Here is a 15,962-nt window from a genome sequence, read left to right on the forward strand (position 1 = left end):
GAGAAGAAAGGCCCTTTGTGCGGCGGAGCTCGGGCTCCCGGCCGGAGCCGGCCCGCGGCCCGCGGCTGCAGCGGGGCTGGGCCCGGGCCTGGCAGCGCCCTGGCTGCGGCTGCACGGCTGCTGCCGCTGCATCCCTGCCTTCCTCACCATCCACAGCCTGCGGCGACACTCGGCACAGAGCGGGGGAACAAAGACACAGTCAGCAAAGGGAATCACGTGAGTCCAGAAATGTCCAGAAATGACCAGTCTTTAAAGAAGATCTAAATAATTTTTTCTGTAGATGTGGTGTTGATTTATTTATTCTCCCTCCTTCCTTCTTTTTACATAATGTTCCTCTATAATTGGAAATTCTCACTCTGTACTAGAACAATTCTTTTTAAATATGTACAGTAAAGTTAGTTACTCTTTGAACTGTAATACAAACAGTAAACAATGTTTTCTGTTGTATTAATATCTCTGCCTTATTTAGTTTTACTTTTACAACAGTGTTTTTTACTAACTTTTTTTTAAAATTCAGCAAAAACCTTTTGGACATAAAGCCCTCAAATGACCATGTGATTCCAGCCCAAAAAAGGCTGGAAATAAATCCCCGTAGACTGGTGTCCATAGCGCAGGTATTTGTTTATTGCAGCGCTGGTGGTGAGGAGAGATCTTTACCTAACTCACCCACCCTTGTCAAGTGCTGTGGTCTATTTATACAGTAATTATTGCTTCGTGTCACTATGTCACTACAACATCATCACATACATGCCAGAACTAATTTGCATTGTATGATCTCATGGTTATAAAAAGCTGTTCTGCCCTGTCCTTGTGCCTCTCCAATTTGGGGGTCCTCAGGAGTCTTTGATGAAGGCTTCCAAGGTCGTCTTCTTATCTGAACTTTTCAGCTTTCTCTTCGGAGCATGTACAGTTACAGTGTTCCTTGGTCTGTCTGGTCCTAGCTGGCCTAAATTCTTTGTTTTGTGGCTAATTGGCTTTACATTTGCCAATTCTCATTAGTACTATACTTACCTCTCTCTGAATCTATCCACCTGCTGTGTTTTTTCTTCTTTTTTGTCTATTCAGCATTAAGCAGCTAGTTCACCATATACTAGCCATAACATTGTATAAAAAGTTATTTTTTAACAGGTTATATAGGTATAAAAAGTTAGAATTCAGGTTATGTAGGTATAAAAGGCTATGATTCAGGTTACTTACATATAAAAAGTTATGATACAGGTTCTACTGATATCAGGTTTTATATATATATATATATATATATATATATATATATCAGGTTATATTGATAGCTTATAACTCAAGCAATATAAGCACCTTGTAACTTTGGCCTAAGTTATATAGGCATCACATGAAAGAAATCCCTTGTGTGCAGGGAATTAAGATCATGCAAATGGTCTTGTTTCACTAACGGGTTGTTTTATTTAAAAGCCAGCCTTAAGAAGAGTCTTTGATTTGGATTCTTTGAAATGTCAAGGGTGGTGAAGAGTTGCCATGTGATTTTGGACTTTGTTGTTCAATTCCGTTATTATTTTTAAAGCTTTGTTGTTGCCCTTGCAGTGTGACAAAGCGGTCTTTGGCTCCAGCATTGTGGCGTGGGACGATTCTAAGTGTTGCTGCAGCAGGAAACACTTCTGGCATGTACTTTCTTCCCTGTAGCTTGCCTTCAGGCTCAGAGAGAAAATCAGTAGATGGATTCTTATTGTAGAAAATTAGCCTTTATATTAAATGTTCAAGTGTTACTAACCATAAGACTGCTATGACAAGGATGTGCTTAGAGTGGGACAGTCTAGGCATATACTTTGATTTCTTGCTAGGCTCTTCTCTGTTTTCCTGGTGTTGCTACAGATATGTTAGTCTGTTCTGCTTGTGAAGTCATTAAAAAATCAATTCTTTAAGAAAGGCAAGGTGCTAACAGAACCTGGACAGACTGGAGGATCTTGATTTCTTCACCTAGTGCAAGTCCTTACTTGTCTGTAGTATTCCGCTTTTCCCTCCAACTGTTCTCTATGGTGTTAAATTAGTGTTTTTAACATGTGAATTTTTAAATCTGTTAATAATGTTGACTTCTTAGCAGACTACTTTTTTTAAAATTATATTTTTAGGTGTTTAATTTCTGGCAAAGTTCTTATTTTATTAAAAAAGCTGCAAAAAGTGGGCAAAAACTGCATATGGAATAACTCCTTCGAAGTTTATTTTCTGATCACCAAAGCAAAAATTAAACTATTACAGATTATTATAAACTATTATATTATTATTATTAGTATTGTAATTACTCCTTCACATTGCTACAAACCATTCACTCTTTTTATTAAAACAGGTAGATTGTCTTCTGTGTGCTTGATGTTTTTAATAACTAGTATTTTTTACTAGAAACTAAACATAGTAAAAGACTCCATCTTTTAACAGCACTATGTGTTTCTTCAGACTCTTCTCTCTTTTACTCACTTACTAGGGCTGTCAGTTCTGGATGGCTACTTATTTTCTTTATTTGTATTTCCCTGTCAAATTATAGAAAATAGAAAAATCAGTTGTTATGACCTTAGCCAGCATCTTCTTGTCATCTGAGTCCACATCTGTTTCCTCTTGTGCTGTTTATCTGTAAAAACAATGCAAGACCATTGCATACAATGCACATTTTAGCTGGCATTAGGGAAGAAATTACCAAGTTTTTCTTGGAAATTGAAAAATTCTTTAGAGAAATGAATAATGGTGCCTTGTGGTGTTGCTAAATGTCAAAGGAAAGGAAGACAGGAGTATACCAGATAAAACCATCCTGAGAGATATATTTTCCTGTCACTCTGTCTATTGACAGTGTCTGTGCTAAGGAACCACTGATATGAACAGATAATTTCTGTCTCTTAATTAATGTTTGCTTAAGTTTGCAAAGTGCAAAGGGCCTAAAGATTGGCTGTCAAATATTAGTTGTTCATTTATTTTGTTCAGATAGAAATTCTGCATGTACCTTTTACAGTATCCGCGGCTGCAGATGTATTGAAAAGAACAGGAGCAAAGACCGCTTCCAGTTCTTGCAGGCAGCCATGCAGTACCTTTCATCAACTCGGAAAACTCTCAGAATAGCTTTATTTTGGGCACACCATGCTAAAGTTGTATCCCCACATAAGTTTCATCTGTGTTTAAAGCAGAGGTCATATAAGCTTTCAGATTTCCTCTTCATACGTTACAAACTCGAAATTTTGAATCCTCATATAAGAGGATTTTTTTTATCCATCTCTTCTTTGTATTCTTTAAGCTGGTTTCACGCAGCTCTGTCACACTGATGACTGAGACTCCAGGCACCATGAAATGGTCACCTGTGTATCTTGAGTGCTACTATTGCAGTGTTATGTAAGCCTGATTCTTACGCCTTTTAGAGCAGCCTTCCAGATTTTCTCTTTTTGTTGTCACTTTGATGCCTAAAACTCATTCTGAGATATACTAATATGCCATTCCTACTACTCAAAGGCAATTAGAATATTTTGCATAAATTCATGTTAGAAGCCCAGGTGTATCACCTTGTATTTTGCACTGGTGAATTCAATCCCAGTTTTGAACAGCAGCTGTTAGGGTGGTTCAGTTCTCCTTTTGGAAAATCTCTGAGTTTCTAACATTGAGCAGCAAAATTCATCTGTACATATTGGGATTTTGCACCATGATTGTTAACAAAATGCTAGTAGTACTAACCTCTAATAACCTTCCTGCGCCCCAGTACTTCTGCTTTCAACATGATTTTCTAGCTCCCTTTTTAGCAGTTACTTACCCTCTTGACAGTTTTTCTAACAAGCTTCATTTTCTCCTCCAAAACTAATGATTTTCAATACTTCAAAAGATATGTGCAGCTATTTGTATTCCAGCTCTTTGAAAAATCCCTGCATCTCAGCAATATTTTGTCTGATGTCACTTAACTTTGGAAAATCTGCATTGATTTTCTTTTGTTTCTCTTCATGTAATTGATTATTCTTTGTAGCTCTGAAGCCTACATAAGCACTACATTTGTTACTCTTCAGTCAGATATCACGTCAGCAGCCTGATACACTGGTGTTCAAAGAGCCTAGCTGTACCTGTATTTACCTGTGCAAGTTCTTTCAGACTTCTGGGCTAGATGGTGTCTGTGCTTCACATTCTGCCCCCTTGGTTTTACACACTGAATCTATTTCCATTTTTGCTTCCAGGCTGCTAGTGGTAATTTCCTTATCAGTGTGCAGCTGTCATCACTACCATTGAAATTAGAGGAAGAACTATTTGTTCAGCCTTGGCCTTGATGCAAATTTCCACTAAAACAGATTAGAGTTCTGTATCCATATTGAAATCCAATTTAACGGCTTGGAGATTTCTACCTGACTATGAACAGTATCTAAGGAAGTTGCCTTAGTATTATTTTTGGCACTACTAAATTCTCCTTTATTCATACCATTGTATTTCTTGCAATGGGCTCTGTACACAGTTTCATATTTTTGTTCTCCCTGACCATTTCAATTAGTCTAGTAAATATTACTGCTTCCTCCAGCAAAGTTTTCATGGCTCATTTCTCTGTAGTCAACCACCATTTTTGGGCATCTCTCTTTTTCCCAACTAGCAGAAGTACAGGAGTTGTCAGACCATCATTATCATATTTGCTCTGTGTTTTTCTTGGCCAATTTATGTTGCCTGCAGGTGTTTGGGGTTCAAGGCTGCACTGAGGATGTTTTGGCAGAAAAACTAGCTAGCAATTGAAAAAGGAACTGAAAAGTTGCTAGGAACTGATACCTGAAATATTTCTAAAACCTTTCTGAACCACAGGTGTTTGTTCACTTTTCAGATCCCCCCTTTCCAGAAGTAGAATTTGTTGCAGTTAAAGGTTCTGCACCTTTGCTCAGACTCCGGAAAGCAGAAGATCAAAATGGACCAATCAGGTTTGTCTATTCACCCTTCCAAAGAACATTCTGCAGATTCATATTACATACAAATTATAACTGGTTTGGGTAGCAAGACTATTTTTTTAGCAATGGGAAAAAGCTTGAACTGTACCTCCCAGTTTCACTCCCCTTAGCAGAGTAATATTTAGCTTCAAGCTTTTTTGCTGTTTTCTGGAACAAAATCCTAGTTTGGATAATTGTGAGTTTTCACCACTGGCTTTGTGGTTTGATTTTGTTTTTCTTTTCCCTTTATCCACAGTGAGGTTACAAAAGATCTTTATTGATGAATACAAACACACCTCTAGTGAGGTGATTTTTCTTTTCCAATGAACTCATGCAGACACTACATTTTTTTCCTCAGAACCAGAAGAAATAGTGAATAATGTCCTCATTTTTTTCAAATTCTGAAGTCTGTTTTCATAGTAATTATTACTATCAAAATGAATTTCTAGAGTAAAAGGATTTAAACGTTACTGAGTGCTGTTTGTGACTGAAGCAAAAGGTAACTCAATATTACACTGAAGCAGAAAATACTTGAAAGCTAGGAAGATCTCATGGAATGGCAGGTGTAACAGCCTTAATGAATAGTCTTCCTATTGTTGAATACAATAGACTAAACATTGTTTTGAGAGGTATGAGGACAGATTTGATTAGTTTTTTTTTAAATGGCACCTGTCCTCTCCTCTTTTCAATTGAAAAAGTCTCATTTCTTTGAACTTACAAGTAATTTTTGGAGAAAATGGTATATTATTTCATAGGTGAACTTCAGTGTAAGGAGGAGGAGGAGATAGTCTGAAGTATGTCAGCTTTATGTTCTTCTGAACATCAATAAGCATGTAGCAATAACATGAATGTGATGAGAAGACCCAGGCTAAGCAGTGCATGCAGTGCATTTGGTTAAAATTGAAGTGGAACACACACAGAGAGAAATATTTTAGTATAAGAAGTGTTTGTATTGGACAGTGTTAATAAAAAACAGTTAAGAGGCTACAAATAGAAAAAAACAGTATGGATTAATGAATATCTGATGCTTATTTCATTGAAATGTGGGCTAATATTTACTTTTCTGTTTTGTTTTACTCTAGTCTTTATCAAGTGATTGTGCTTCCTCTGGATTTGCAAAGCACTTTTATTTGTGACTCCTTTGCTGCTACAACTTTCTTTAGTAACACCACTGACATTAAAGGATATGTGGCAGCTGAATTTCGGGCAAAGGATGTTACTGATAATATGTCAATTGCTCTTGGAGACAGACATTATTATGGGAAGTTTTATAATGCTCCATTAAAGCTGGGAGAAGAGTATTGTGTTTTCTTGAAAATAATAAGTGAGTGGAATAAGGTAATGGATGTTTTAATACCCCTTCTTTACACCTCTTGAATGAAATGTTCCTGGGGGAAAAGATGAAAATGTTAGCTGGGTATTAAATTTTTCATGACACTTCAAGAATCTCCTAATTGACAGAATTAGATTAAATGTGAAGCTCTTTAAATATCTCTTAAAATTCCTTAATGGTACTTATGTCATTGTAATGTTGAAGCAACTCTGAATGCCAAAAGTCAAACAATGGAAAATAATTAAAAATGAATGACCATCTCTGCCCTCAGTAATTGAAGATGTCTGTGTTGGACCAGAATTTACTAAATGAGATTAGTGTGAGAATTTGAAAATCACTCCTTAGCAATGATGAATTCACCCATTTTAATTTTTAATTAAATATTTTATAATAAAAGATACCAATTCTCAAAATTACATGGAAAAATATATTTTATTATGTATTGTTACCTTCCAAAAGGCAGTGAATGTCAGCTCCAGATCCACTGAGAAAGGCCTTTTAAAAAAGTGTATTGTTATCATTAATTTTCTATAATTTCAAAGTAAATATGTATTTTTAATTAGAAACAAAAATTTCTAAAATGTACATATAGTCTAATTTCCCAGTTGTATCTATCTCAGGAGTCAACAGTTTTAAAGTTTTTTATAACATAAGTCTCAGCAGTAGAAAGTTTTTCTTGTATGGGACAGGGGATAACTCCTTGCGTTCAATACAGTTCCTGAATGTTAAATACAAAAACTGAACTAAGCAACCTCTAATAAAGAACGAAACACCTAAAGAGTGCCTCACTTTGCCATCAAAATAGAGTTTTTAGGACTTAGTGTATACAGCACAAAGCAAGGAGGCATGCAAAAACTGATCCATGAGTCACTTATAAATAATTCTCTACGATTTTGGAAGGCTACACACAAACCTCAGTAAGTTAAAACAGCTTCTGTTAAGAAATAGTGAATAACATCCTCATTTATGCACATTCGAAAATACTGTTTTCATAGTGGTGTATTACTGTCAAAATGTGTTTCTAGAGTAAAAGGATTTACCTTTTACCTGTAACTGCCTCAGTTCAAAGTCAGCGAAATAAAACAAGTGCAGGTAATAAGAGGGCTCTGGTACCTACTAATCTGTGCAGTACTATTTAACAATAGTCTGAGAAATTTTTATAGCAGATATGAAGTGATTTCCGATCCTGATACAAGTTTGTTGTTTGTCATAATTTTTTAATTAATTGTGTGAGGGGAAAAGTAGGAAAATGGCAATAGAAGGTATTTCATTTCATAAATAATATTAAATTATTAACATTGACAACCAAACTATCTTGGAATGTGGACAATGAACTGAATTTCATAGAAAAGTACTCTCTGTAGAGCAGGATTGTTAATCAATCAAATGTATACAAGTTTGGCCTCTTCAGGCACTATTAAATACATCTTTGAGCTTAGTTTATTTATCCTGGGGTTTTATGCATTGGCTTCCCTAGCTCTTTACCCTCAGTGTTTTCTAATACTAGGGTATTTTAACTTCTTTTACTTTTGTGGAGGTTTTTGCTGCACAAAACAAAGTAGATTCTTATACATCTTTACCAGCTGTTTATGAAGCTGCTTCTAACTTACATTACTCTTTCTCTTTCTTATGGATTATTTCCTGATATTTCACTGCTGACATTTGCAGATGTATTTTCTAGGCCACGGATTTGAAAGATTAATATTACAGTTATTTGTAGAGGTCACTCTTGCTTCCTACCATTAAAATGCATCAGCTCCCTCATGTACACTTTCCTGTATGGCTTTTGTTGGTTGACAAAATACACAAAGTTACATGCAACAGTTATGAATCATTATTGGGATTGCAAATGCCAAACTGCTTTGGTTTGCAGCTCTGCTTCTTTAAAATGGAACTTGGACTGCAGGTTCAAATACCAAAAGTATTGGTTTATCTTCAATTGTCATGCCCTTTTATTTTTGTGCAATTGCTGGTATGAGAAGGCTGAAAAAAAATCGGAATTATGTTGTGTAGGTTTTTGGGTTTTGAGACTTTCTAAAAATGTGATTACTTAAGTAACTGCATTTGGATTCAAGAGCTCAATCTTCTTTTTAAAAAAATTGCTTGGCCCTCAATTCTTAATACCTGTGAAATCAGCATTTCTGAAGTGTCTTTTACTTGTTAGCACATTTCCATTTGAATACAGACAAATTAGAAACAGATGTAATAGGCTCCTAACGTTCTCATTATTCTCTTTCATATTCTGGCATCCTTAAGGATCCGTTCTGTCTCCTTTCATACTAAAAATGATACAATTTGTATCATCATGCTGCAAAATCGTTGGTTGGTTTTGATTTTTATTAACATTATTTCTGCATATCCCTAACATATTATCATGTTCATTTTTCCATTTTTCAGATTTGGAGGTCTTGAAAAGGGTGTCTGCTCTGAGGTTTTTACTTTCCATTTATTTTTTGTTTCTCTGAGATTCATGAGACCTCTGTAACTCCCCTGATAGGCAGGAGATGTCTTATGTTCTGCACACTAGAGTGTGTCATGAAGGTAGCTATTTCAAAATGATGGCACTCACACCAATGCCCCAGAATGTGGCATTTGATTGGGTTTCTAGACCCACCCCTTTATCTTCCCACTTCTGAGAAGATTTTTCTTGTCATTTTAATTAACCAGAAAATTCCTGATAAATAATGGGTTTAAGAATCATTGAAATTCCACAATTCAGCATGCAGATACACAGAAGTGAGATTAATCACAAAAATGTGCCTTCATACTTTTATCCAGATACTTCAAACCGTAGCCTTCTTTCTCAAATGTATTGTTCTTCAGAACAACATAATACACACTTTGCTACAATATAAAAAATGCATATATTGTGTATGTATTATGTGAAAGTCTGTGAAGGTCATTTAGCAGGAAGCACTACAAAAATACACTTCACAGTAATTACATAATAGATAATAGAACCTAGAATAGAACTTTGTGTGTTGCTCTACAGAGACCAAAGCTTACTTTTAAAAAGTATCAAACTTGATTAACAAGTCTGCAAAAGCAGACCCATGATAAATATTTATTTAATTGTAAGTAATCTATACCGTTATTAAAACTTACCAAGCATGTTATCATAATTGAAGAAAATGCTACATCTAGTATTTGTAAAACATGCCATCAGATACCCGATTTTAACATACATGTTCTGCCTGGGAGAGAGTTAACACAGCATATTTAGCCTTATCTTCACATTTCATAAATTCTGAACCCTTATCAAAGCAATGTCAAAGATCCTTCCATGGATGGAAGGTTGTAAAAAGAAAGGAAGAATAATGAGCTAAAAGCTAGAGCCAGCCTTTCAGCAAAGTTCTATGTCTAATCTTATTTTTATAATTAATAATCTTTTAAGACAATATAGAGGCTGCTACCAAGGGAATAACAAACTCCATTCCACATAAATTTTTTTGATGGCTGATCATTCAGAGGGTGTTAGTAACAATAAATTTTTCTCATGGGAAACAGTGATTTTTATGTTTTCTTTTTTAGGTAAGAAGACAGTCCTGTGCTGTTTGGGCACAAATTAAAAGTAAGTCAATTTTTCCTTCAATAAAGAAGTTGAAGTTGTCATGGCTTTGCTTGGCAGCGTAAGTTAATAATTGCTGTGGCTGTTTCTTCTTTTGCCATTCATTATCTGTTGACTTCAAGGATTGAAAAAATTAGAGACAGAAAATTCTCCTTGCTCTTTACTATTCCATTCCAGTGGATTCAGCAATCCATTCTAAAATGTAGTCTCCTGTTTTTTCCTGATTTTCGTTGTTGTTATTTCTTTGCATCACATCCAAATCTTTACAGCAATTTTTGTGCACAAAGGATCTGAAGCACAGAAAATGTGGAATTTTGGAAGCCTATTTTAAGAAAGTTTTATATTGGCTTAAAGATTTAAAAAATCAGTCAAAGAACAACAACAATTACTGGAAATAACACTAATATTAAAAGCACATTTTCTTCTGCTACAAAAAAAGTTAAAATTAAGTTTATGGGTTTTTCATGATATACGATCTACAATATGCAAGGAAGACAGTTCTGTAACTTTTATGGAGGGTTGGCATCTTCTCTAGAGATTTGTAATTTGCTGATGGAAGCTGGTGTTATAGTGCTACAAGGGCAGGTATATATTTTACCAAAAATGAGCATAATAATTATTTTTTTCATACTCTAATTAATCTTTATTCCTCAACTGGATGGTAGCTTCTAGGGAGTCACCTCCATTACTCTCATTAACTGAGCCGTATGTCCAGCATTTGGGTTTTGTTGCAATACTTCAGCTATGAGCAGACTGGTGCTGCACTGTTTGATTGGTTTGTTTGGATTGTTTGACACTTTCTTTCAGATGTATCACCCACTCTGCAATACATGACGGCTGTTGGATTAGGGTCAGTGGCTGCTGTCTGCCTTATATTGTTCCTGTCATTCTCCGTGGCACGGTATGTGATGTTGCTGCCTGCAGTTTTGCAGTCCTCCTTCACGTGTTTTTTTCTTTTCAGATAGATTTTCTTGCCAACATGGTTGGTTTAGGCATCATGGGTGGTTAGAAACTGTAATCAAGGGTGCTTTCAGTGGCCACTGATGCTGTCCATTGCTTCAGCTGATGTCCTCTGTCTTTGCAATTACTGGCAAAGCATGTGAAATGTGTAGGGCTTATCTTAATAAAGGAAGGATTTAAGACAGTGAATAGAACCAGGACTTTAGTACAGAAGTGTTCTGATTTAATGGCAATTAAGTACATGAACTTTATATGCTGTCAAAATGTTGATGCACTTTGCTTATGTACAGAGCTAATTTTTTGTCTTCCCAAATTTATTCAAAAGGCCTGAAAAAAATTGTTTTATCTAAAGGCCATGATAAAAACATGTTTAAAATTTTTAGGAGATTTATTAATTTTTGTTTCATGATCAGTGTTAGTAACTTCATAACTGTCTTTCAAAGTTAAATATGCAAATTATATAATTGTAAATGCCTACATACATGTAAAATCTCTTCACTAAAATCTATGTCTTTGCTGTTGTTTCAATATGCATATCTAAAAGGATAGTCTTCTGATGTATTTCCCTTGAAAGGTAATGAGCCTCCAGCTTGGGGACTATGAAATACAGCATTGATTGGTTAAGCTGCTGGTTTGGTGCTCTGAAACCAAATTAGTAATTAGGAACCAAATTAGGAATTAGTGGTATATGGGGCTGAAGAAAGTAGGTTTATTTGGATTGTTTGTGGTTGTCTAAATTTCAAATCAGTTCTTGCAATCAAAATTCTGAATTAAAAGTTCCATGGTCTCATTTTTTTCTTTACGTAACTAAATGAACAGATCCCTTAGCAGTAAGTGGAATGCAGTGGTAAACTTGAGCTTGCAGTCTTGGTTGTTTTGGGGGATTTTGAAAACATTGTCAGAGTCAGCTTTGATATTTGAGGAAGAAGGGGCTTTTACTGTCTTGATTTCTAAAGCAGCTGACTCCTGACAGAGGACTTACTGCAGGAGGAAGGGATTCCCTGGACTGTCATGGCAAGAAAGGCTTTTCAATTATTTCAGTTTCTCTGGCAAAAATGTGGCAGACGGATATTAGTACTGTTCAAAACTATATCAAATCAATTAGGTTCATAGTGATAGGAGAGTGATTTGAGGTACGAGACAGTACTGGAAGAATCATGTATGATTATGAGCCACTTGTGAGAGAGTGCAGAGAAGACAGACCCTGAGCTTCCACTTCAGCCTTCTTTCAAAAGGAGAGAGAGAAAATGAAATCAGTAAGGATCTGATTACATTGAGTAAATTTGATAGTGGTGTATTGTAGGGGACAAGGACTTAAAAAGTCAGCAAGTATCTTTTAGGCCCTTGATCCCATGTACAGAGAAATTTTTGAATCCATTCTCCTGTTCCAAGGAATATCAGACAGAATCATTAACAGAAATTAAAACTGGCCCATGCCAGCAGTAGACAGAGAAGGGAATCCCTAGATATCAGTTGTGATAAGACACTTCACAATGCTCACAAAAAAGTATCTGTAATATTTTAAATAAAAAATGTGCTTTTAGTTATAATTTACCATCAGTTTAAAGCATTTCTGAGTAAGAATGTGATTTGAAAAAAACCTGTGTGAAGTCAGCCTTCTGCCCTACTGTCCTGGTTTACGACAAATTAGGGGAAATCTCTAAAAGGGAGCCCCCTAAAAAAAACCTCCAGCCACCCCTCCCCCAATACCGGGTTCGGGAAGGAATTCCTCGGAGGAGCACAGTGGAAAACAAAACCTATTTATTAACAAATAACAAAAGAACACTCCCCAACACAAGAAAAGAAAAGAAAACCAGGCAGTGCTGTGGAGGGCGCTGAGCTTCTTTCGCAGACTCCGGGGGTCCTGGACGCCGGGGGTCCTGGATGTCCCAGGTCAGGTCCGGAGCCGGTCTAGTATCTTCAGGGAAGGGTAAGAAAGAGGGAATGAAGGAAAAAGAAAAAAAACAGCGTAGAAAGCAGAAAGCGGCAAAAAAGCAGCTAGCAGCTAGCAGCCGAGGCAGGAGCAAGCAAGCAAGCCAGCCAAGCCAAGCAGCCCAAAAGCCAAAGCTAGAGTACCTGGTCACACTCACACCCCTCCCTCCCTGCCCCGCCGCGGCAAGACGGCCGGGGGAGGAAAAGGCGCAGCTGCCAGACACAGCACACATATTGGGATAAAGGCTGTCACCCCACGACACCTATCTAGTTGTAAAACCATGGTCCTGTTTTAGACACCATACTCCACGACAGATGTGGCCTAGCAGGAGAAAAAGAGAGTGGAATTTGACAAGGGAGACCTGGGATCTATTTAACTGCAAAAAGGGTATTCTAGTGGTGGGTTGCTTAGCCTGGCAGAGAAGATTCTGCCAAGAAGCATAATATGCAAATATACAAATTGCCACTATATAAAGATAAACTTTCTCCTGTTGGTAGTGCCAATAGTACATGTACAGCATGGCCACGTGCTTCTGAGCTCTGGGAGAGGGAGGTATGGGAACAAATTGCTGTGAATGCAGCTTCTGGGTGGTCTGCAAGAGGAGGTTAAACAAACTTGTCAGTAATGACATAGCTATGGCTGATCTTGCCATGGTGTCAGGTGAATGGTCTTGGATTATTTCTTGGGGTTCCTGTAAGCTTCTGTCACAGAGCGCCACTGTATTCAAGTGCTCACCAGCTTGCCACATGTTTGCTGTCTAAGGGATTCTGTTTCCACAATGGATGGAATTCAGGGTGTGAATTCCTGCTAGTATGGTTGCTGACAGCAATTTCAACTGTTCCTCAATAAGTAGAAGTCTGGAACTAGATTTACAAAGTGAAGTCTGACTCCTGATGTCCTTAGATATTACATTTTTCATTTTGAAAAATGCACTAGCGCATAGTTGTTATTAAAGGGGTTTGTCATTTATATACCTTGCTCCATTCCTCTTAGTTCTTTTCTTTCTTTTGTATGTGATGCCCATTCATATGCATAAGGACAGTGCCAGAACTCCAGATTTTTGAAGATCTGCACTGGGCGTCAGTGTTGTTGGTGCCAAGGTTAACATTGGTCAGGTAGTCATGTGGTAACCTATGGGAATGCTTCCTACCCATCTCACACTGGCTATAGTGATCAGGATTTGTTAGTAGCACCATACGTCTTCAAAAAACTTCAGAAGCATTGTCATGTATCTAATCAATATGAGTGATACAAGTTCCCTGTCAGGTCCATGCTTGAGTCTTGAATAATTTGTAGGACTTTTTTTTTCTTTAACTGGAATTTTTTCTTTCTCCAGGTCTTGTCTTCACAACTCAGTGCATCCCCCACCTGCTGCTGTAGCCTGCGAGGCTGTGCACTTATCTACTACAGTAGATGTGGCACAAGCAGGGATTGCATCATCATTCCTAGAGACTGAAAGTGTCTCTCTTCTCTGATGGTTTATTCCCTGAAGTCAACGTAGAAAAAAGCGCGCTCTTCTTTCAAAGCCAGCATGTGTCTGGTATCTGCATGTCACATATGTACTACAGCGTGGACAGTTTAAATGTGTTTGTCACTGGAGTGAGACGTTTATTGTCTTGCCTAATTCCGGGTGGTGTGGTGTATAAAGAAGAACCTTCCCTTACAAGCAGGTTATCATGCATCCCATGTGTTGGTCACAGTCTTTCAGCTATTCCAGATGCATGAGCGCCTGATAATGAGTGCTTGTATTGTACTTGATTACATGAATAATCCCCTGATCCAGCGGAGACTGTTTGAGGATTAAGTGCTACTTTAGATACCTTTGCACACATGAACTGGCCTATTAGGAGCAAAAGTACAGACCTACCCTTATGCGAGATAAAGTGCCTATTGTACTTCCACTTATAAAGGTAGAACACTTCTGTCAGTCACTTACAAGTAATGATACATCAGTAGCATGTACACTTGTTAGCCATGAAGTTGCCACATTCAAGCAGTGTCAGCAACTGATGTGTTCCAAAGATATTGCAACCATTGCTCATAGCAATTAGCAGTAATTGCAAAAAATATGCCAATCTATAAAACTGCAGTTTGCTCAAAAGCTGCTTGCTTTAATGGCAGGTGAAACTAATTTAAGGAAGGACCTTCCTGTGTTAAGTGCAGTTTTGTTAATCTCTGTTCTATAATTACAGCTGAGTAAAGCCATTAAATCATTGTCTAGGTAATTGGCTGGTGTGTAACATCTGGTTAGAGTCACTTAATAAAGTACAATTTAACCAATTTCTTTTGGCATACTCCCAGTTAATAAATTTTCTTTCTTCTGTATGAAAGAATCAAGTGGCTTTGATTACTTCCACACCCCTTCAGAAGTTGCTTTGTTATATGTTAGTAAGAAAAATGTTAACTGGTGAAATAAAAAAGCAGGAATTTTGGTTTTGTGATTTTTTTTCCTAAGTTATGTTTTGTGTTTTACCACTTTAAATATATGCTGCACATTTTTGGAATTGTTAATTTCTGAATTACTAAGATTCTGATGCCTACTGCTCTTACAATTTTAGATGTTCTGTCTCTCTATAACATGTAATTAGGGTCTTTTTGGATTTAAAGTACAACAGCAGATTTCATAGTTAGAAGCAAAGAGGAGTTACACCCAAAAAGAGTTTTCAATTGCTGCATGCAGCTAAGAGTACTTTTTCCAGGTCTGGGCAGATACCATTTCTGTTATCCAGCATTTCCAGAGCTGTCCTTCAAGTTAATAGTTAATAGCTAAGTAACATCTTTGTCTACACTAGGGATTAAAAGTCAATAGCATTTTCTGTTGCTAATTGAGAAAGAATAATTAAACTGTTCATACTGGGAAACCATGCCTTAATTTTTCAGTTTCTTGTGTGGAATTCATTCTCACACATTCTGTGCCTAATTCCCTTTATCAGTGGAATGGTTTGCAAGGTTTGGTATGAGTATGAACTGCACCACTTCATTCTGATTCAGTCTCCTGCTGCTTTGGTCCTTAGAGAGAGTTCATGAGCAGCTGTTCCTGTGTAAGGGAGAGCTGGAGAGGCTGGGAATTATTTAGAGAGACAGATGTGCCATCCTCTGTTAAAAAGCTGAACTTCTTTTTACGCTTTACTGAGACCACCAGTATTCCAGTATGCTACACTTGATCAGGACTATACAGTCCATCTTGTCAGTGGGTATAATTGGAAAACTGGAGGTCTTTGTGTGATCTTCAGCAGGTTATTTCTTTTCTGTGTGCCTCTTACTTGCCCAAGT

The 15,962-nt window shown here is 37.0% G+C and overlaps 1 protein-coding gene across 1 annotated transcript in view; it reads left to right on the plus strand.

Annotated features, from left to right (window-relative positions):
• Nucleotides 1-15,412, plus strand: part of LOC121339529 — a 32,662-nt gene extending 17,250 nt beyond the window's left edge. The window contains exons 6-10 of the mRNA XM_041411359.1: nucleotides 4,796-4,889; nucleotides 5,978-6,233; nucleotides 9,760-9,799; nucleotides 10,604-10,697; nucleotides 14,026-15,412. Of these exons, the coding sequence (XP_041267293.1) occupies nucleotides 4,796-4,889; nucleotides 5,978-6,233; nucleotides 9,760-9,799; nucleotides 10,604-10,697; nucleotides 14,026-14,164 (623 nt within the window). The 3' untranslated portion in view covers nucleotides 14,165-15,412. The remainder of the gene's footprint in view (nucleotides 1-4,795; nucleotides 4,890-5,977; nucleotides 6,234-9,759; nucleotides 9,800-10,603; nucleotides 10,698-14,025) is intronic.
• Nucleotides 15,413-15,962: the final 550 nt, after the last annotated feature.

Source organism: Onychostruthus taczanowskii, unplaced genomic scaffold (assembly GCF_017590055.1).
Source record: "Onychostruthus taczanowskii isolate IOZ18803 unplaced genomic scaffold, ASM1759005v1 scaffold352, whole genome shotgun sequence".
NCBI lineage: Eukaryota > Metazoa > Chordata > Aves > Passeriformes > Passeridae > Onychostruthus > Onychostruthus taczanowskii.